Below are 22,312 nucleotides of genomic sequence, written 5' to 3'. Positions count from 1 at the left end.
TGTACTTTCATATATTCAGTGATTTTTATTGTTTATTGCTGTAGTTGACATCAGCTGAGCAATTGCTATTGGTCACCTTTGATTATTGTTAGCATTCTTTATTGCCCCTGATGCTGCACTCCTATTACATCATGTTTTTAGTGGATTTTAATGGACATTTGTGTTGCAATAAAGATTGAACCAGGTTTGATATTCAGAGATTGGTGAGGAGTTTTATATGATTATTTTCTCTATGGTTGTAGTTATTTCTTGATCTGTTCTGCACACTCCTTTTTTACATTGACTATTATGCTAGACGTATTGGCTGATGGTGATTGCCCAATTTGTGTGAGTTGGTTAAGATTTGTCATAGACATCTGATCTGCATGCTTGTTTAAGGTCTATAGTTTAAAGTATTAGAAACAGAGGATCCGCAGGACAGCCAGGTAATGTGCATTATTTAAAAGGAAACAAACATGTCAGCCTCCACATCCCTCTCACCTCGGGTTCCCTTTAACAGATCTCAACCTTATATTGGAGTAGATGGAAGATGAGAACTCTGGGAAATCCTCTAATGGCACACTGTTGCCAGGGTTGTGAGAAACTGAAATGTTGTCATAGATAATAATAGTTCTCTTCAGAAGAAAATGGAAAGTGACTTTTAATGATGTTGGATAACAAATGTCTTCTGTATAACTGTTTGTTATTTTTAAGCACATCTGTATGGAAATAGTCTGAGGAAGGTCTATTGGCCAAAAGCGTACTCTTTTTCTTTGAGTTTAGCCAATAAATGGTATCATCTTAAATCCAATCTTCAAGCGAATCTGTAGTGATGCTGCAAATCTGCATATGTATTTGTGGCACATCCCTGCACACTACAGAATAAGGACAAGGCTGCCCAGGCAAAAATAAAACTCCTACGCAGTATTTAGCATTCCACGGGTGTAAAGGCAAAGTAATGACAGAACTCCATCAGTGGCGGTCACTACAAATGCTATGGAACTCACGCACATTCCAGAGTGAAAACAGGTAGGCGGAGTCACCCCAACACACAGGGCTGTCAATAGAACTTCCATATCCTAACTTCGCGTATAAATAATTCCGGTTTGTGGGGTGGCCGAGTCACCGATTCTTTCTTATTAGATCTCCATTAACTGCTCATTTGCCACAATGATTTCATTGACACGTTTTGCTGCAAAGAGAACAGAGTGCAGGTTAATACAGTGGACTGTACATTGATCGATGTACACAGAGATGGTGAACCAGGCAGAGTGTGGCCTCTAACCCTTTCCATTTAGATCAAATGACTAGAGATAGCCACAGCTGGCCACTAACTGGAATTATACTTTCACAGAAGCAATAACTACCGATTTATAGGAAACACGACAACTGCTTACACAGCCGATATCTCAACTACAGCAGGCAGTGGAAGGGGTCATAAATATGATAAGATCAAAAGATCCTGCAGTCATCAGGCAATATTTCCCATGGCATAAATAACCGCTAAATACCAGCATGCATTGGAAATTACTGTATGATGGCCATCTACACAGCAACATGGCTGCCACATAGGCTTTCATTTAAAAAGGGAACTTTAAGCAGGAGGTGGCCATATTAATTTCCTAATTAAACAAAACCAGTTGCCTGGCAGTTCTGCTGATCAATCTGACATCAGTAGTGTCCGAGTCACACACATGAAACATGTACTTAACCACTTCAGGACCACAGTCTTTTCGCCCCTTAAGGACCAGAGCCTTTTTCTCCATTCAGACCACTGCAGCTTTCACGGTTTAATGCTCAGTCATACAACCTACCACCTAAATGAATTTTACCTCCTTTTCTTGTCACTAATACAGCTTTCTTTTGATGCTATTTGATTGCTCCTGCGAGTTTTACTTTTTATTATATTCATCAAAAAAGACATGAATTTTGGCAAAAAAATGATTTTTTTAACTTTCTGTGCTGACATTTTTAAATAAAGTAAAATTTCTGTATACATGCAGCGCGAAAAATGTGGACAAACATGTTTTTGATTAAAAAAAAACCCATTCAGTGTATATTTATTGGTTTGGGTAAAAGTTATAGCGTTTACAAACTATGGTGCCAAAAGTGAATTTTCCCATTTTCAAGCATCTCTGACTTTTCTGCGCACCTGTCAGGTTTCATGAGGGGCTAAAATTCCAGGATAGTACAAATACCCCCCAAATGACCCCATTTTGGAAAGAAGACATCCCAAAGTATTCAGTGAGAGGCATGGTGAGTTCATAGAAGATTTTATTTTTTGTCACAAGTTAGCGGAAAATGACACTTTCTGACAAAAAAAAGAAAAAAAAAAAGTTTCCATTTCTTCTAACTTGCAACAAAAAAAAATGAAATCTGCCACGGACTCACTATGCTCCTCTCTGAATACCTTGAAGTGTCTACTTTCCAAAATGGGGTCATTTGTGGGGTGTGTTCACTGTCCTGGCATTTTGGGGGGTGCCTAATTGTAAGCACCCCTGTAAAGCCTAAAGATGCTCATTGGACTTTTGGCCCCTTAGCGCAGTTAGGCTGCAAAAAAGTGCCACACATGTGGTATTGCCGTACTCAGGAGAAGTAGTATAATGTGTTTTGGGGTGTATTTTTACACATACCCATGCTGGGTGGGAGAAATATCTCCATAAACGACAATTGTTTTATTTTTTTTACACACAATTGTCTATTTATAGAGATATTTCTGCCACTCAGCATGGGTATGTGGAAAAATACACCCCAAAACACATTATACTACTTCTCCTGAGTACGGCGATACCACATGTGTGGCACTTTTTTGCACCCTAACTGCGCTAAGGGGCCCAAAGTTCAATGAGTACCTTTAGGATTTCACAGGTCATTTTGAGAAATTTCGTTTCAAGACTACTCCTCGCGGTTTAGGGCCCCTAAAATGCCAGGACAGTATAGGAACCCCACAAATTACCCCATTTTAGAAAGAAGACACCCCAAGGTATTCCGTTAGGAGGATGGTGAGTTCATAGAAGATTTTTTTTTTTTGTCACAAGTTAGCGGAAATTGATTTTAATTGTTTTTTTTCACAAAGTGTCATTTTCCGCTAACTTATGACAAAAAATAAAATCTTCTATGAACTCACCATACTCCTAACGGAATACCTTGGGGTGTCTTCTTTCTAAAATGGGGTCATTTGTGGGGTTCCTATACTGCCCTGGCATTTTAGGGGCCCTAAACCGTGAGGAGTAGTCTTGAAACCAAATGTCGCAAAATGACCTGTGAAATCCTAAAGGTACTCATTGGACTTTGGGCCTCTTAGCGCACTTAGGGTGCAAAAAAGTGCCACACATGTGGTACCGCCGTACTCAGGAGAAGTAGTATAATGTGTTTTGGGGTGTATTTTTACACATACCCATGCTGGGTGGGAGAAATATCTCTGTAAATGACAATTGTTTGATTTTTTTTTACACACAATTGTCCTTTTACAGAGAGATTTCTCCCACCCAGCATGGGTATGTGTAAAAATACACCCCAAAACACAATATACTACTTCTTCTGAGTACGGCGATACCACGTGTGACACTTTTTTGCAACCTAGGTGCGCTAAGGGGCCTAACGTCCTATTCACAGGTCATTTTGAGGCCTTTGGATTCTAGACTACTGCTCACGGTTTAGGGCCCCTTAAATGCCAGGGCAGTATAGGAACCCCACAAGTGACCCCATTTTAGAAAGAAGACACCCCAAGGTATTCTGTTAGGAGTATGGTGAGTTCATAGAAGATTTTTTTTTTGTCACAAGTTAGCGGAAAATGACACTTTGTGAAAAAAAACACAATACATATCAATTTCCGCTAACTTGTGACAAAAAATAAAATCTTCTATGAACTCATCATACACCTAACAGAATACCTTGGGGTGTCTTCTTTCTAAAATGAGGTCACTTGTGGGGTTCCTATACTGCCCTGGCATTTTACGGGCCCAAAACTGTGAGTAGTCTGGAAACCAAATTTCTCAAAATGACTGATCAGGGGTATAAGCATCTGCAAATTTTGATGACAGGTGGTCTATGAGGGGGCAAATTTTGTGGAACCGGTCATAAGCAGGGTGGCCTCTTAGATGACAGGATGTTTTGGGCTTGATCTGATGGATAGGAGTGCTAGGGGGTGACAGGAGGTGATTGATGGGTGTCTCAGGGGGCGGTTAGAGGGGAAAATAGATGCAATCAATGCACTGGGGAGGTGATCGGAAGGGGGTCTGAGGGGGACCTGAGGGTTTGGCCGAGTGATCAGGAGCCCACACGGGGCAAATTAGGGCCTGATCTGATGGGTAGGTGTGCTAGGGGGTGACAGGAGGTGATTGATGGGTGTCTCAAGGTGTGATTAGAGGGGGGAAATAGATGCAAGCAATGCACTAGCGAGGTGATCAGGGCTGGGGTCTGAGGACGTTCTGAGGTGTGGGCGGGTGATTGGGTGCCCGCAAGGGGCAGATTAGGGTCTAATCTGATGGGTAACCGTGACAGGTGGTGATTGATGGGTAATTAGTGGGTGTTTAGAGGAGAGAAGAGATGTAAACACTGCACTTGGGAGGTGATCTGATGTCGGATCTGCGGGCGATCTATTGGTGTGGGTGGGTGATCAGATTGCCCGCAAGGGGCAGGTTAGGGGCTGATTGATGGGTGGCAGTGACAGGGGGTGATTGATGGGTGGCAGTGACAGGGGGTGATTGATGGGTGATTGACAGGAGATCAGTGGGTTATTACAGGGAATAACAGATGTAAATATTGCACTGGCGAATTGATAAAGGGGGGTCTGAGGGCAATCTGAGCGTGTGGGCGGGTGATTGGGTGCCCGCAAGGGGTAGATTAGGGTCTAATCTGATGGGTAACAGTGACAGGTGGTGATAGGCGGGTGATTGATAGGTGATTGATGGGTAATTAGTGGGTGTTTAGAGGAGAGAATAGATGTAAACAATGGATTTGGGAGGTGATCTGATGTCGGATCTGCGGGCGATCTATTGGTGTGGGTGGGTGATCAGATTGCCCGCAAGGGGCAGGTTAGGGGCTGATTGATGGGTGGCAGTGACAGGGGGTGATTGATGGGTGGCAGTGACAGGGGGTGATTGATGGGTGATTGACAGGAGATCAGTGGGTTATTACAGGGAATAACAGATGTAAATATTGCACTGGCGAATTGATAAAGGGGGGTCTGAGGGCAATCTGAGCGTGTGGGCGGGTGATTGGGTGCCCGCAAGGGGTAGATTAGGGTCTAATCCGATGGGTAACAGTGACAGGTGGTGATAGGCGGGTGATTGATAGGTGATTGATGGGTAATTAGTGGGTGTTTAGAGGAGAGAATAGATGTAAACAATGGATTTGGGAGGTGATCTGATGTCGGATCTGCGGGCGATCTATTGGTGTGGGTGGGTGATCAGATTGCCCGCAAGGGGCAGGTTAGGGGCTGATTGATGGGTAGCAGAGACAGGGGGTGATTGACGGGTGATTGACAGGTGATTGACAGGTGATCAGGGGGGATAGATGCATACAGTACACGGGGGGAGGGGTCTGGGGGGGGGTCTGGGGAGAATCTGAGGGGTGGGGGGGTGATCAGGAGGGGGCAGTGGGGGGGATAAAAAAAAAAATAGCGTTGACAGATAGTGACAGGGAGTGATTGATGGGTGATTAGGGGGGTGACTGGGTGCAAACAGTGGTCTGGGGGGTGGGCAGGGGGGGGGGTCTGAGGGGTGCTGTGGGCGATCAGGGGGCAGGGGGGGGGGGAAATCAGTGTGCTTGGGTGCAGACTAGGGTGGCTGCAGCCTGCCCTGGTGGTCCCTCGGACACTGGGACCACCAGGGCAGGAGGCAGCCAGTATAATAGGCTTTGTATACATTACAAAGCCTATTATACTATTTCCATGCGGCGATCCGGGTGCTAGTAACCCGCCGGCGCTTCCGAACGGCCGGCGGGTTACTACGAGCGGTGGGCGGAGCCAGTCCCCGGCGGCTGATCGCGTCACGAATGACGCGATCGCCGCATAGCCACCCACGCAGCCGCCCCCGCCGATGGGCGTATTGCGGTCGTTTGGGCCCGGACTTTGCCGCCGCCCATCGGCTGGGGGCGGTCCTCAAGTGGTTAAAGGGATACTGTAGGGGGGTCGGGGGAAAATGAGTTGAACTTACCCAGGGCTTCTAACTGTCCCCCGCAGACATCCTTTGCCTGTGCAGCCACTCACCGATGCTCCGGCCCCGCCTCCGGTTCACTTCCGGAATTTCAGACTCTAAAGTCTGAAAACCACTGCACCTGCGTTGCCGTGTCCTCGATCCCGCTGATGTCACCAGGAGCATACTGCGCAGGCCCAGTGTGGTCTGTCCCTGCGCAGTATGCTCCTGGTGACATCAGCGGGATCGAGGACACAGCAACGCAGGCGCAGTGGTTTTCAGACTTTAGAGTCTGAAATTCCGGAAGTGAACCGGAGGCGGGGCCGGAGCATCGGTGAGTGGCTGCAAAGGATGTCTGCGGGGGACCGTTAGAAGCCCCGGGTAAGTTCAACTCATTTTCCCCCGACCCCCCTACAGTATCCCTTTAAAGCAGAACTGAAGTAATACTGTTTCCCTTATCCGGGGCTTCTGCAAGCTCCCTGCAGCCGTCCTGTCCCGCGCTGGTCCTCCACGATCCTCCGTTCTCCCGCCGCCAGCTACTTTCTGGTTTTGCCGCCGGGCCACTGCGTCTGCGCAGCTCTGGCCATGCATATCCTTCTTCGTGTTCCAGTCTGCAATAGCGCTATTGCAGACAGTGCCGCATAGAAAGGATACGCTTGGCAGGGCTGTGCAGGTCTCGACTTAGGCCTCGTTCACATCTGCTGTGCTGAAAAACGTAAAGCGCGTGGTAAAAAACGCATGCGCTTGTGCACGCTTTACTGCGTGTTTCGGTGTGTTGCACTGCGCTTCTTTAAAGCACGTTTTGCTTACTGTAGCAGCAGCAGTCAATAAAACTTTGTTTTTGTATGTAAATGTATTTTTTTCTCCAATTAGGGGTAAAAAACACACCAGCTACATTTAGTTACATGGAAAAATCAATACCTTGCTGAACGCACAGGGCAGTGCACAGAAACGTCCCTGATGTGAACAAGGCCTAACAAGTTGAAGAACAAAACGGAACGGCGGCGGGAGAACGGAGGATTGCAGAGGACCAGCGCAGAACAGGATGGCTGCTGGGGGCTTGCAGAAGCCCCAGTTTGTTTTAACATTTCAGTTCCGCGTTAATCTTGTGAGATTTTTGTCAGTAACATCTGATCTGCATGCTTGTTCAGGGTCTATGGCTAAGGGCTTCTACACATGCCCAACTGATGTCACCCATCAGGAATCAGGAGCTGATCCCCTTGGTCAACATCGCTGGGCCTGGCTGTACACGCGCGCAGCTGACTACACGTTGTGTTGGTATGCGGGAGGGCGCAGAAGGCCGATGAGCAGTGCATGCCAATGAGCAGTGCATGCATGACATCACGCAGCAGACGGGGGTGCGGCACAAAACAATGGGATTAGCTTCCGCTGGGGTTTGAGTTGATCCGCCTGGTGAATCGCTCATGGGTTGGGCGTCGTACACATGGCTGATTGTCGGCTGAGGCGGTCGTTATTAGTCGCCTCAGCAGACTTAAGTCAGGCGTGTGTACGAGGCTTAAAGGATACCCGAAGTGACGTATGACTTGATGAGATAGACATGGGTATGTACTGTGCCAAGCACACAAATAACTATGCGGTGTTCCTTTTTTCCTTTCTCTGCCTGAAAGAGTTAAATATCAGTTATTTAAGTGGCTGACTGAGTCCTGACTCAGACAGGAAGTGACTACAGTGTGACCCTCACTGATAAGAAATTCCAACTATAAAACACTTTCCTAGCTGAAAATGGCTTCTGAGAGCAGGAAAGAGATAAAAAGGGTCAATTGTTCATAGATTTTTAGCTCTGGCATATGTCAATGAATGCGTCATTGAGCAAAAACAAAAAACAGTTAAACTTAAAAAGTAGAAGGTAAGTAGAAGGTAAGCTTCTCCACTCGCTGCATATATTCCATTAACAACATTTGCGGAAATAGCTGGAGGGGGAGCGGGGAACCTATGTGAGGGAGTTCAGACACTACTACTGTCTAAAACATCAGCAGCACTGCCAGGCAACTGGTGTTAAAAGCGAACTGTAATTCCCCCCGAGGGAGAGAACAAGAAAAAATAAAATTTAAGTTTACATGGGGTTTCTACCGGTACCTCCGGAACAAAACTATCCTCCGGTCCCCCGCCGCAGCACGCTGCGCACGTCCTCGCTCCTGCAGTCGGGAGCATCATGTGCAAGTGCTGTGCACTTACTGTGCAGGGTGCTCCCAGCGGCGTGAGGACGCGCACAGCCAGGGTCATGGAGGCGCAGTGCCCCGTGACATTGAAGTCACGAAGACCGGAAGCAAGCTGCGGCAGGGGCCTGGAGGATCGGTTTGTCCCGATGCGGGCACAGGATGTCTGCGTGGGAGTGGTAGAAGCCCCAGGTAAGTTTAACAGTTTTTTTTGGGGGGGGGGGGTTACAGTTCTCCTTTCAAAAGGAACTAAATACGGCAACCACCATATCCCTCTCAGTTCAGGTGTTCTTTAAAGCCGGTATTGTCAGCATAAAAATAAAATTTCAACAGCTACTGGTCTGAGTGTATTAAGTGATAAAGATGCTAATCCTGCATTCAAAACTTGCAAAACTGTTTCTGCTGTTATGGTTTGGAGTTATCACATACTTTAGGAGCACTGGCCCTTTGGTAGTCAGTGCCAAAGAGTTGAATGCTGTTTTTTTTTTTTATCTATCTATAATATATTCCTCCTCTTCCATTTATTTCCCTGCCTAGCTTCTTATCTGAAACACCTCTGCTCACTTGTGTTTACAAGCAATGCTGAGGTGACTCAGCGATTGGAGGAGAATGAAAAACAGAAGAAAAAAAAAAGACTGTGCAGTTCCTAGTATACACCTCAGTGGGAGTGTCTGAAGACTCTGGGAGGAGAGCAGCTAATGAATACACAATGAGCAAGAGAAGGGAGGGGGAAAACAAGAGTCAGGGAGGATATGATGTCAGCATTAGCTTGGCAAGATGGCCACTGCCTAGAATAGGATTTTCTGCTCTTCCTTTATAAACTTCACATGAATCATTACATGGATGGCACAATACATCTGTTATGTAACTAGAGGTAGTATTTATCTACTTATATATGTGTTTTTTATTTCTAGGTTAGCATGGGTGTCGCTTGTTCTTTAATAAATTAGCTCAGAGAAGCCTTGAATGCAGGCTGGATTCTCTGTCAATTTAGCGTGCGTTGGCAAGCTTTAGAGGCTGAAGATCAGCAAAGACAGGCTAGGAGAACAGTACAAGAGGTGATCAACTGTGGCACCTTCCTTCTTGATCACTTTGGATTTCCTTTAAATATTTAAAGGCCTTCATATACACTCTTTCATCCGGATACACAATTTAAAGTGGATCTCTTGCACAGGACAAAAAATATAAAAATAAAAAAAGGAGAGAGCGAAATGCATCCTGTATGTAGAGAGTTTAGCCTGTCTAATTCTCCCTCATCTGTGACTAATCACAACTGTAATTTGATCTCTCAGCTGTTTCAGCCAACTGCCTCAGCAGAGCAGCTAATTTGTAAATTCAGGATGTGTAACCCTATATCTGCTTCCATGAAAGCAGAGTACAAATCCTGAAATAAATCTGCAGTATGTCTATCAGTTGTAACAAATAATTATTTTTCTTTAAAAATTATTATGCGGTTGCTTTTTTTTTTTTTTTTTTTTTTTAGAGCAGAGGGGAAGTTCTGGGTTCAGGTCCACTTTAAGAGTCTACCAATGGACTGCTTGGGATCTTGTTTACTGTGCAGCAACATGGCTGCCTGGAGCTTATTTGCAAATGAGAGCACCTGAAAGGTTCACGAAAGAACAGACAAAACCTTTCAAATTTAACGCAGACCGTGTTTTTTTTTTTTTTTAAAGTATTTACCGTATATAGTACTGACATATTACACAGCGCTGTACAGAGTATATGGTCTTGTCACTAACTGTCCCTCAGAGGGGCTCACAATCTAATCCCAACCATAGTCATATGTCTATGTATGTATCTTGTAGTGCATCGTAGTCTAGGGCCAATTTAGGGGGGAGAAACCAATTAACTTATCTGTATGTTTTTGATATGTGGGAGGAAACTGGAGTGTCCAGAGGAAACCCACACAGACATGGGGAGAACATAAAAACTTCTTGCAGATGTTGACTAGGATGGCTGGATTAGATTTGAACCGGGGGCCAAGCGCTGCAAGACGAGAGCGCAACCACTACGCCACCGTGCTTGCGTCTTGCGGGAAATAAGCCCTGGACCACGGTGCCGCAAGGCAACAGAATTAACTCATGAATCACAAGCAGCCAATGCGTCACCAATACAGAAGATAACTCATTATGGTAACCTGAGACTGCTGGGGTGCTAGTTGCCCTGTCACAATAGCAGTGGACTCCTTCCCACCATGCTGTACACCTGTACGAGCAGATGATGTGACCCTGCAGAGATTGTTGAGTCTGGCCTCCGAGGTGGTCTTCCAGCTCAGGAATGGCTGTGTTGACACAATGGTTGGGATGCTTACAATAAGCCAGCGAGTATTTACATGAAGCTCAGCGATGGCACGGCACTGGCTGCTCTGTGCATGGCATTCATGTGAGTCTCTGGGTGGCGGCATCGGAAACAGTCATTCTTCTGCTTATAGTCTACGCAGACGTTTAACCCCCACCATGCCGGAGACCACCCGCAGTGTGGGAGATGTTCATCAGGAAGAGCCGAACTCCTTTCTGACCCGGGACACTCTGTGCTGCAGGTAGAGCTGGAGAGCCGCTCTGCGAGTCACTATGGCAGTCACCAGTGATTTCTTCTGGTCATTTATATGGCTCGAGCCCATTACACAGCATTATATGGAGAACACTGAGCTATTCCTATCAGTTTCTCCCTGAAGAGCTTGCACTCTATTACCCATTCCAGAGTCACAAATTAGCACAATCTATCAACACTGGTATTAATATTCATTTATATAGCTGTGACATATCCGCAATGTTGTACGTAGAACATTGAGCAGTGGTGTGGCTAGGAAGGTATGGGGCCCAGTGCGAGTTACATTGGACACCCTCACTGTATATATAATTGATAAAGAGCACCAAAACCTGCCAGGGACGGCCGCAGTGTCTGAGAGGGGTAAGCAGGGGATGGGGAAGGTTTTTTTTTTCCAAAAATGTTTTTAATGATTTCCACAAGTATTAAGTACAATTTACATTAATCCCAATGGTCTCCCCCTGGAGTCAGTCTACTCTCACCCTTTAATGACAACAGTACATAGATTTATATATCGAGTGTGGGCAGGGCCGGATTTACCATAAGGCACTGTAGGCACATGCCTACAGGCGCCTGATGATGGAAAGGTAGCTCACTCTCCTCCCCTAGTGCCTCCCTCCTGCCTAGCCTATGCAGAGTCCTAAGCAGAGCATAAATGAGAGGTTACTCACCCAGCTCTTGGCATTCCACTGCTGAGATCTCCCTTAAGTCGGGGGCAGCACTAGCTACTTAATACTGAGGATGCCTCTGGCTACCTAATGCTAAGGGACACCTGTAGCTACCCATGACAGGCAAGGGAAGTAAGGGAGAAGTGACATTTGGGCCAGCCAGCACACTTGCGGTGTGGTTTGGTGGGGGTTTGGAGGTGCATGGTGGGCAAAGTCTAAGGTGCCAGGACATCTGTGCCTATAGGCTCCTGAGATGTCAATCCGGGTGTGGGGAACAATTTATTAAAGAACAGCACTATTATATCCCATATAGATGTGATCATTACCAATAAAGAGCCAATAAAGGGGATAAAGGCATAAATATTCAAGTGGACATAAAATTAGAAATCGAATATAAAGTTGTCTGAGCAAAGTGATGCCCAGCAAGTGGGCGAAGGGACATTGATTATTCAACTTACTTCTCTGAGGCTTCCTCTATTGGAAATCAGTGGAGGGAGCACTATCTGATATTACTCCGGCATGCTGGATCTAAGCAGCAATCACTGGCAGAGTCCATTGTTTACCTCCTTACCCCGCCCACGGAAGCTGCACTGTCCTCCCTGCCTGTAACCACAAAGCCACCCAACAGCTATTGGAGACCACTGAACCACCATGTTGCAGACGAAGGAAGCGAGAGGTGCTACTGCTCACCAATCACATGAAGGTTTCAGGTAACCCGGGTCAGCACTGACTCACCTTTCTTGTGAATGCTCAGGCCAGACCCCAGCAGACAATCCTTCACATCAGCGCCGCTCTCTATCACAGCATTATTACAGATGACGCTTCCCTGGAGGATAGAGCTGCCAGGAGAGAGAAGAGAAGGATTTACTCATCAGCAAAATACATTTTAGCCAAAATAGATTCTGGCATTCATACAGAACAGAGGTAAATCCTGTATGCCCGAGTATCCATATAAAGCATATGTATCCTAAGGCTCCTTGCACACTATGGGCTTGATTCACTAAACCGTGATAACTTATCACGGCGGTTTTCTCGCGCATTTTCACGTTTGCACGCGATCGCGAATTTTCGTGCGAAAAAGCGGCCGGTTTTGCATGAAAATTTGCTTGCGATCACAAATTTTCACACAAAAGAGAAAACACACGAAAACGTGGAGTAGGAGTTATCACAGTTTGGCGGAATCAAGCACCATATATGTTGTGTTGCGCACATCCTTCAATATAGGATTGTAATGCAACAGTGATTAAACGACCACTATCGCGAAAAAAAGTAGGCTATTAAAATCTGACAGAACGGATAGGTTTTGGGTCAGTCCATCTCCTCATGGGGGATTCTAAGGGTTTTGTTTGTTTTTAACAGCATTTCCTGAACAGCAGTTGCAAAGTCTTAAGCCCCATCTACACGATACGATTCTTTGTACGATTCGATTACGATTCTATTTACGATCCGATTAAATCCAACATGTCCGATCGTGATTCTATTCAATTCGATTTGCCATTGCAAAGCAATGGCAAATCGAATTGAATCAAATTCCGATCGGACATGTCGGATTTAATCAGATCGTAATAGAATCGTGTCTTCTGGTTATCTCCTGCTGAGTAGAACATCGCTTAATTGTTAGGCAGATAGATGGTTAGATAGATAATTTACAACATGTTGGAAATGATCTATCTGGCAGGTAAATCCTACAGAAAATATTATGCTGGGCATACACGGCGCGATAGTTAACAATCTAGCCGCTGATGGCTCGATTGATAATATTCAACCTGTCCGATCACCGGGGCGGATCGACTCCACGCTCTATCCTCACGGGCGGACAATGGAAGAATCGAGTGGCTGATGAGGAACTGCCCGCGGGGACGAGCGGGAATCGATCCGCGCGGGCAAGCGGGGGATGCCCCGGCATGCCCAGCTTAAAAGAAAATTGTATGGTGTGTACTAGGCATAACGGACAAAATAGTGTGCAAGTGATTAGGGAGGCTGGCTGGTATCTTACTATTTTGGCAGTTAAACTGCTGTTCAGGAAATGCTGTTGAAGACAAAGAAAATCCTGAGAATCCCCCATGAGGACATGGACTGGCCCAAAACCTGTCGGTTCTGCCAGATTTTAACTGCCTAATTTTTCTCGCAATAGTGGTCCTTTAAAGTTGCATTGTAGCCTACCACTGCAATGTGACCCATGCAGTGCAGTATACAGTGCGTAGACTATATGTTTGCAACACGCGTTGCCAGGTATCGCACTGCAGGCAGTGTGTTCCGTCAGGACTTGTCGCACTGCATAACTACCAGTATGTACGGCACCACTAAAATATAACTGCATTGTATGTCAAAGTCATTATATTGTCCATTGCGATGCAACATAAAGTGTGAAAGGCGCCTTAGGATATACAGCAGAATACAGTAAATGATACAAGATGCACACTTATCGTAATTTTCTTGGTTTTAGCATCAGAAACGCTTCCTATACCTGTATATTGAATGTAGCCCTGACGTCCCAGTGATTTTAGCGTAGGCTGTGTGGTTATGCAGAATTCTAATATTTGCAAACTTCAATAAAATGTCTTTTAAACCACCAGAAAGTAAGAAAATAATACATTTTCACCTACTTTTGGTACTTTTTCAACTATTAAGTGCTGAAAAGTTAGTCTAAATGGATGAAAAATTATCTCCTAGGAGAACACAAGAATTGCATATGGGCCTAGGTGGTGTTTCTACTGACTTTGGAACACAGAGTAAACAAAGTGTCAGATGCAGATCCAATCCATGAACTCGCCTTTTACCTTGCAGTGTCTGGGCTTACCTGGCCTTTAGGAACAGTAGTGGCGTAACTGTACTCTGTAAGGGGCTGCAGAAAATGTCAGTGCTGTACCATACCTAACATACAATCAAGCTGCAATATAGAAATGTATGACATATTAACAGGTAATCTAGTAATCTGGAACTAGGATCCTAAATTATTAGTCTACCCCCCCCCCCCCCCCCCCCCTTTAATTAGGCAAGCTTATAGACCAGACCTAAGTGAGGAGTAGCTGTGGAGTTACAATTTGCAGCAGAAAAACCAGAAATTATCATCCCCGGCAGGTGAAAGATTATGCAATTTTGTATGCAGCCTGAAAGTGGCCCAATCAAATCCTACCAAGGTGGAATCTCTTGGTCCAATGTCGAGCTGCATGCAGAATTTGCATAACCGTCACCCACAAGTAGTGTTGGGCGAACAGTGTTCGCCACTGTTCGGGTTCTGCAGAACATCACCCTGTTCGGGTGATGTTCGAGTTCGGCCGAACACCTGACGGTGCTCGGCCAAACCGTTCGGCCACATGGCCGAACTAAGAGCGCATGGCCGAACGTTCCCCGAACGTTCGGCTAGCGCTGTGATTGGCCGAACGGGTCACGTGGTTCGGGCCCGAACGCGCTCTGATTGGCCGAACGGTCACGTGGTTCGGGTAAATAAATACCCGAACCACGTCATATCTCCGCCATTTGTCTGTGGGTTTAGCTTTGGGTAGGCAGGCAGGGTAGTTCGCTCTCCAGCCACGCTAGCCAGGGTCCCCCCCAGTCATTGTGTGTCGCTGCTGGGAACAGTAGTACACCGCTCGCTCAGCCACACTATATATAGCATTGTTTACTGCCACTGTGTACCTCGCTCAGCCACGCTATATATATAGCATTGTGTTTTCTGACACTGTGTACACGGCTTAGGCTAGCCTGACTAATATAGCATTGTGTGTACTGCCACTGTGCACCTCGCTCAGCCACGCTATATATAGCATTGTGTGTACTGCCACTGTGCACCTCGCTCAGCCACGCTATATATAGCATTGTGTGTACTGCCACTGTGCACCTCGCTTAGCCACGCTATATATATAGCATTGTGTTTTCTGACACTCTGTGTACACGGCTTAGCCTGACTAATATAGCATTGTGTGTACTGCCACTGTGCACCTCGCTCAGCCACGCTATATATAGCATTGTGTGTACTGCCACTGTGCACCTCGCTCAGCCACGCTATATATAGCATTGTGTGTACTGCCACTGTGCACCTCGCTCAGCCACGCTATATATAGCATTGTGTGTACTGCCACTGTGCACCTCGCTCAGCCACGCTATATATAGCATTGTGTGTACTGCCACTGTGCACCTCGCTCAGCCACGCTATATATATAGCATTGTGTTTTCTGACACTCTGTGTACACGGCTTAGCCTGACTAATATAGCATTGTGTGTACTGCCACTGTGCACCTCGCTCAGCCACGCTATATATAGCATTGTGTGTACTGCCACTGTGCACCTCGCTCAGCCACGCTATATATAGCATTGTGTGTACTGCCACTGTGCACCTCGCTCAGCCACGCTATATATATAGCATTGTGTCTACTGCCACTGTGCACCTCGCTCAGCCACGCTATATATAGCATTGTGTTTTCTGACACTCTGTGTACACGGCTTAGCCTGACTAATATAGCATTGTGTGTACTGCCACTGTGCACCTCGCTCAGCCACGCTATATATAGCATTGTGTTTACTGCCACTCTGTGTACACCGCTCAGCCAGACTATATACCGTTGTTTACTGACACTCTGTGTACACCGCTCAGCCAGACTATATACCATTGTTTACTGACACTCTGTGTACACGGCTCAGCCTGACTATAAAGCATTGTGTGTACTGCCACTGTGCACCTCGCTCAGCCACGCTATATATATAGCATTGTGTTTTCTGACACTCTGTGTACACGGCTTAGCCTGACTAATATAGCATTGTGTGTACTGCCACTGTGCACCTCGCTCAGCCACGCTATATATAGCATTGTGTTTTCTGACACTCTGTGTACACGGCTTAGCCAGACTATATAGCATTGTGTGTACTGCCACTCTGTGTACACCGCTCAGCCAGACTATATAGCATTGTGTTTACTTCCACTCTGTGTCTGCTGGGCCTGGGAACAGTAGTACACCGCTCACCCGCCACTGTATAGCATTGTGCTCTGTGTCGCTGCTGGGAATAGTGGTACTGTATAGCATTTCTGTGCTGCCACTGTACTGCTGCCAGTCAGCGTGTACTGTAAGGATAAGTGAAATGAGGAAGAAATCCGGTGAAAGAGGAAGGGGCAAGGGAAGAGGTGTTTCCCCTGACGGTTCACGTACAGGCCACAGGGGAGCACCCAAGAAAACCCACTCAATACCGCCCATGTTGTCCAGGACAACAACCCTCACAAATCCAAAAGAACAGGACCAGAGAATTACTTGGATGACCTCTCAAGCGTCCAGCAGTGGGTTAAGCAGCACCAGCACATCACGCACGAGGTCCGAGTCCTCAGCCAGTTACAAGGAGCCAGTGGGCACAAAGCTGACACAACCGGCAGCGACACCACGCACACAACTGCCAGATAACCAGTTCTATGAATTACCTCAGGACACAATGGGGTATTCGCAGGAGCTATTCCCAGCCCAACAAACTTCCACCTATGAAAGGTCAATGGAGGAACAGCCAGAAATGTTGTGCCGGATTCACAACCATTAACTGTGGGAAATGCACCGCGCACTGAAATACAAGGCGAGTCCGAGGAGGACTCGGAAACCCAAATCCCAGAGCAAGTTGGGCAGGAGGGGTTGCAATTGCAGGAGGTCGGCCGACAAGATCTGGAAGACGACGTTGGAGTGAGCTGCGCAGAGGTTGTTCTGGGGAGCTCTACTCCACGGCGGCGGCCCCCCACAATGACATATGACGAGTTTGAGGAGATGGAAGAGGAGGGTATGGACAATGTGGACAGAGACCCAGATTTTATTTGTGAACGAGAACATCGCCGTCGTAGCAGCAGCACAGATGAGTCTGTTGAAGAACCCACTGCTGCACGAGTTCGCCTTGTGCCACAAGGTAGGCGGCGCGCAATTTCAGGCACCACAAGCGTGGAAGTTAGAGTGAGAGGCAAAAGAGGAGGAAACAGAAATCGCCAGCAAGGAGGCAGGTGCTCCAAAGTCTGGGCTTTCTTTGAAGACTGCACTGAGGATGTTACCATGGCGATTTGCAAGGTGTGCAAGACTCGCCTGAGCAGGGGGAAAAGTATTAACAACCTCTCCACCACCAGCATGAGCCGCCACATGCTATCCAAACATCCCACTCTGTGGGCAAACGCGGCAGGACAGGGTACCAGCAACACTGCCTCCCTTGGGTTCACCAGACTCACCACCAGACCCGCCTCAGCAGCAGCAGTAGCCCAGCCATTGCGTGGTTCACAACATTCACAAACATCAGACGACGCTGACACTGTCACTTTCCGGAGTAGTGCTCTTGAGGTCTCCCAGTGTTCATCAAACACAACAACCAACAGCCCTTCCGTGTGCAGCGCTACGGTTCAGTTGTCTGTGTCGGAGATGTTTGAGCGCAAGAGGAAATTGCCAGCAAATGACCCCCGGGCCGTGGCAGTAACAGCCAGCATAGCCAAGCTTCTGGCCTGCGAAATGCTGCCATATCGAGTGGTGGAGACAAACAGCTTCAAGGGCATGATGTCAGTGGCCATCCCACGTTACGTGGTTCCCAGCCGCTACCACTTTGCGCGCTCTGCAGTGCCTGAGTTGCATGAGCACGTGGTCAGCAAAATAACCCGAAGCTTGAAGAATGCCGTTGCCTGCAAGGTTCACCTCACCACTGACACCTGGACGAGTGCGTTCGGCCAGGGTCGATACATCTCCCTTACCGCGCACTGGGTGAACCTTGTGGAGCCTGGCAGCGATTCCTCACCTGCTACGGCGCGGGTGTTGCCCACGCCGCAAACAGCTGCACCGCCGTCCCTCCCACTGGATAACAACAGCAGCACCTACCTCTCTGACTCCTTCTCCTCCAACGCATCTCAAAGCTGTACCTCTTTCGGAAACGCTAACCCAGCAGCAGTAGGATCGTGGAAGCAGTGCAGCACAGCTGTTGGCATGCGTCAGCAAGCGTTGCTGAAGCTGATCTGCCTTGGGGATAAGCAGCACACAGGGGAGGAAATTTGGAGGGGAATAAAGGAACAGACGGATTTATGGCTGGCACCGCTGGACCTGAAACCGGGCATGGTTGTGTGTGATAATGGGAGTAATCTCATTCGCGCTTTAAGGTTGGCTAAGCTGACACACATCCCTTGCCTGGCGCACGTGATGAACCTAGTAGTTCAGCGGTTCCTGAGGACATACCCAGGCGTGGCCGATCTTCTGTTGAAGGTGCGTCGAGTGGCCAAACATTGTAGAAATTCCAGTACTGCTTCGGGGGCACTCGCCAAGATGCAGGAGCGCTTCAATCTCCCCCACCATCGCTTGCTGTGTGATGTCCCTACGCGCTGGAATTCTACGCTGCACATGCTAGCACGCTTTTGTGAGCAGAAGAGTGCAGTGGTCCAGTACATGACGGCGCAGTACCGAGGCGCATCCGGACAGCTGCCAAGCTTCTGTGGATCCGATTGGGCCAACATGTTGGACCTCTGCCAAGTCCTCCAAAATTTTGAGCAATCCACGTTGCTTGTGAGCAGTGACAACTCTTCAGTCAGCATTACCATACCACTGCTGTGTTTACTGAAGAGGTCGATGTTAAAAATCAAGGAAACAGCTGTCATGATGCAACTGGGGGAATCTGAAGGAGAAAACGATCAGCGTGATGGTACCAACATCAGGCCATCCGCCTCAGGGAACGCTGGCCCCAGCAGCTATGACGAAGAAGAGGAGGAGGAACAGCTGGAGTTGGAGCAGGAATTTCATGCCACCACTGACGAGGGCCAGAGCGGTGCACGTTGGACTTCCACAATTCAACGCGAATGGTCAGCAGAAGCAGACCAGGAGGAAGGTGACGACTATGATGCATCACAACAACTATCACAACGCTCACAAGAGGATGATGAGGATTCTGGTAGGACTCTGGCACACATGGCTCAATTCATGCTAGACTGCATTGAACGTGACCCACGCATTGTGCGCATTCTGGACAACACCAATTACTGGGTTTATACCCTTCTGGATCCACGGTACAAACACAATGTTCCAAAACTGCTTGAAGAAAGAGTCAGACAGGTCAAAATGGAAGAATACCAGCAGGCCCTTGTGGAGACTTTAGAGAGGAGATTGACATCCTCCCCCTCCTCTAGCCAGTTGTACGCAGACAGACTGACTTCCGCAAACCCAGGACGACCAGGAGGGCAGCAAACAACGCAAGCCGCAGCTAGTACCCAAAAGGGAACGGTATCGGCAGTGTCCTTGGAGTGGGAAAATTTTCTGACACCCATGCAGCAGCAGCCCACTGAACAGCAAGCGTGCAGATCCACCTCCAACACCGATCGCCTGGAGAAGATGGTCAAGGACTACATGTCAGATGACGTAGCTGTGTCGAACAATCCATCTGCACCCTTCAACTATTGGGTATCGAAGCTAGACACCTGGCACGAACTGGCAATGTACGCAATAGAGGTGCTGGCTTGCCCGGCAGCCAGCGTTATGTCGGAACGCTGTTTCAGTGCTGCCGGAGGCATCGTCACAGATCGGCGTATCCGCCTCTCTACAGAAAATGCAGACCGTCTGACTCAAATTAAAATGAATCAATCCTGGATTGGAAATGACTACGCAACACTCCAGGACCCCAACCAAGTAACATGACCAATGAACATCTGGGATGGTGTAGCGTTTCCGGTCCCTGTTTATTGAACCTCTCATCTGTATTACATTTATGACTGCATGGCGGCAAAAAGCATTGCTGCTATATCCGCACGCTTTTTGTCCTCATGCAAGGCCTGGGTTGTTGTGTCTCAAAAACCGTGGCCTTCTCCTCCTGCGCCTCCTCCTGTTCCATCACGTCTGCTGCTGCTGGGTTAGCGTTGCCGCGTGGTCCCTGTTTATTGAACCACTTATCTTTATTACATTTATGACTGCATGGCGGTACAAAGCATGCTATCCGCACGCTTCTTGCCCTCATGCAAGGCCTGGGTTGTTGTGTCTCAAAAACCGTGGCCTTCTCCTCCTGCGCCTGCTCCTGTTCCATCACGTCTGCTGCTGCTGGGTTAGCGTTGCCGCGCGGTCCCTGTTTATTGAACCACTTATCTTTATTACATTTATGACTGCATGGCGGTACAAAGCATGCTATCCGCACGCTTCTTGCCCTCATGCAAGGCCTGGGTTGTTGTGTCTCACAAAGCGTGGCCTTCTCCTCCTGCGCCTCCTCCTGTTCCATCACGTCTGCTGCTGCTGGGTTAGCGTTGCCGCGTGGTCCCTGTTTATTGAACCACTTATCTTTATTACATTTATGACTGCATGGCGGTACAAAGCATGCTATCCGCACACTTCTTGCCCTCATGCAAGGCCTGGGTTGTTGTGTCTCACAAAGCGTGGCCTTCTCCTCCTGCGCCTCCTCCTGTTCCATCACGTCTGCTGCTGCTGGGTTAGCGTTGCCGCGTGGTCCCTGCTTATTGAACCACTTATCTTTATTACATTTATGACTGCATGGCGGTACAAAGCATGCTATCCGCACGCTTCTTGCCCTCATGCAAGGCCTGGGTTGTTGTGTCTCACAAAGCGTGGCCTTCTCCTCCTGCGCCTCCTCCTGTTCCATCACGTCTGCTGCTGCTGGGTTAGCGTTGCCGCGTGGTCCCTGTTTATTGAACCACTTATCTTTATTACATTTATGACTGCATGGCGGTACAAAGCATGCTATCCGCACGCTTCTTGCCCTCATGCAAGGCCGGGGTTGTTGTGTCTCACAAAGCGTGGCCTTCTCCTCCTGCGCCTCCTCCTGTTCCATCACGTGTGCTGCTGCTGGGTTAGCGTTACCGGTCCCTTTTCCTGGAACCTCTTATATGTATTACATTTATGACTGCATGCCGACAAAAAACATGTTACCTGTGCAAAGAAAACAGACATTTCCCGCATTTAAAAGACAGTTTTCCCTTTGAAACTTTAAAATCGATTTTCTCAAAAACTATAAGCTCTTTTTGCTAATTTTTTTTTCCTCTTGTACCCACTCCCAAGGTGCACATACCCTGTAAATTTGGGGTATGTAGCATGTAAGGAGGCTTTACAAACCACAAAAGTTCGGGTCCCCATTGACTTCCATTATGTTCGGAGTTCGGGTCGAACACCCGAACATCGCGGCCATGTTCGGCCTGTTCGGCCCGAACCCGAACATCTAGATGTTCGCCCAACACTACCCACAAGCTAAGGGCAATCAGCTTTGCAATGCTAGCAAATTCAGATAGTTATGTTAATGTAACAATCATTGACCGATTAGTAGGGCAATTTCAGGAACAAGTGCTGTAGAGATAGCTGTCCAAGCAGCATGTGCTGTTCTATGGAGAGGGGAGGAAAGAAGATGGGACAAACAAGCAATTGGCGTCCGGCAGCGTGGGGGATAAAAGAGCACAATGCTCTTGATCACTGTTCAACAATTTGCGATTCACAGATGTACGCATGGTAGGTTCTCGGCAAGACGGTTATAAACGGTAATCTCAGTCAAGGATTATCCAATGAGTGTGTGAGACACTTTAAACCAGCCTGACCGCTCTTTGTAAACAATTATGTGTCCTTTTTTCTGGGGTTAAAAGATATCATTAAGGGTACCCAGACATTACTCAATGTTTGGGCAAATTGACCTTTTATTCCTCTCTGATCTGTTGCCTGACTATACACTGCACAGCGATTTACCAAAGATCTCAACATGAAATATATCAGAAATGGGCTAGCACCAGACTTTTAGCCACCTCTGGTGTCGGCCATCACCACGAGTGTCTGTACCATATGGCACTGGCATCACATCATGTGCATAGTTACGCGGTACAGTGCCGCTCTTGGTGGCA

At 47.5% G+C, this 22,312-nt stretch overlaps 1 protein-coding gene across 1 annotated transcript in view; it reads right to left on the bottom strand.

The window, feature by feature from the left end:
* Window positions 1–623: 623 nt before the first annotated feature.
* Window positions 624–22,312, bottom strand: part of EIF2B3 (eukaryotic translation initiation factor 2B subunit gamma) — an 88,306-nt gene continuing 66,617 nt past the window's right edge. The window contains exons 11-12 of the mRNA XM_068239516.1: window positions 12,244–12,347; window positions 624–1,171 (exon numbers count right to left, since the gene is read on the bottom strand). Of these exons, the coding sequence (XP_068095617.1) occupies window positions 1,119–1,171; window positions 12,244–12,347 (157 nt within the window). The 3' untranslated portion in view covers window positions 624–1,118. The remainder of the gene's footprint in view (window positions 1,172–12,243; window positions 12,348–22,312) is intronic.

The sequence above is a fragment of the Hyperolius riggenbachi genome, chromosome 6, assembly GCF_040937935.1.
Source record: "Hyperolius riggenbachi isolate aHypRig1 chromosome 6, aHypRig1.pri, whole genome shotgun sequence".
NCBI lineage: Eukaryota > Metazoa > Chordata > Amphibia > Anura > Hyperoliidae > Hyperolius > Hyperolius riggenbachi.
The sequence above is the reverse complement of the archived record's forward strand: the minus strand, read 5'-3'. Positions and strand labels throughout refer to the sequence as shown.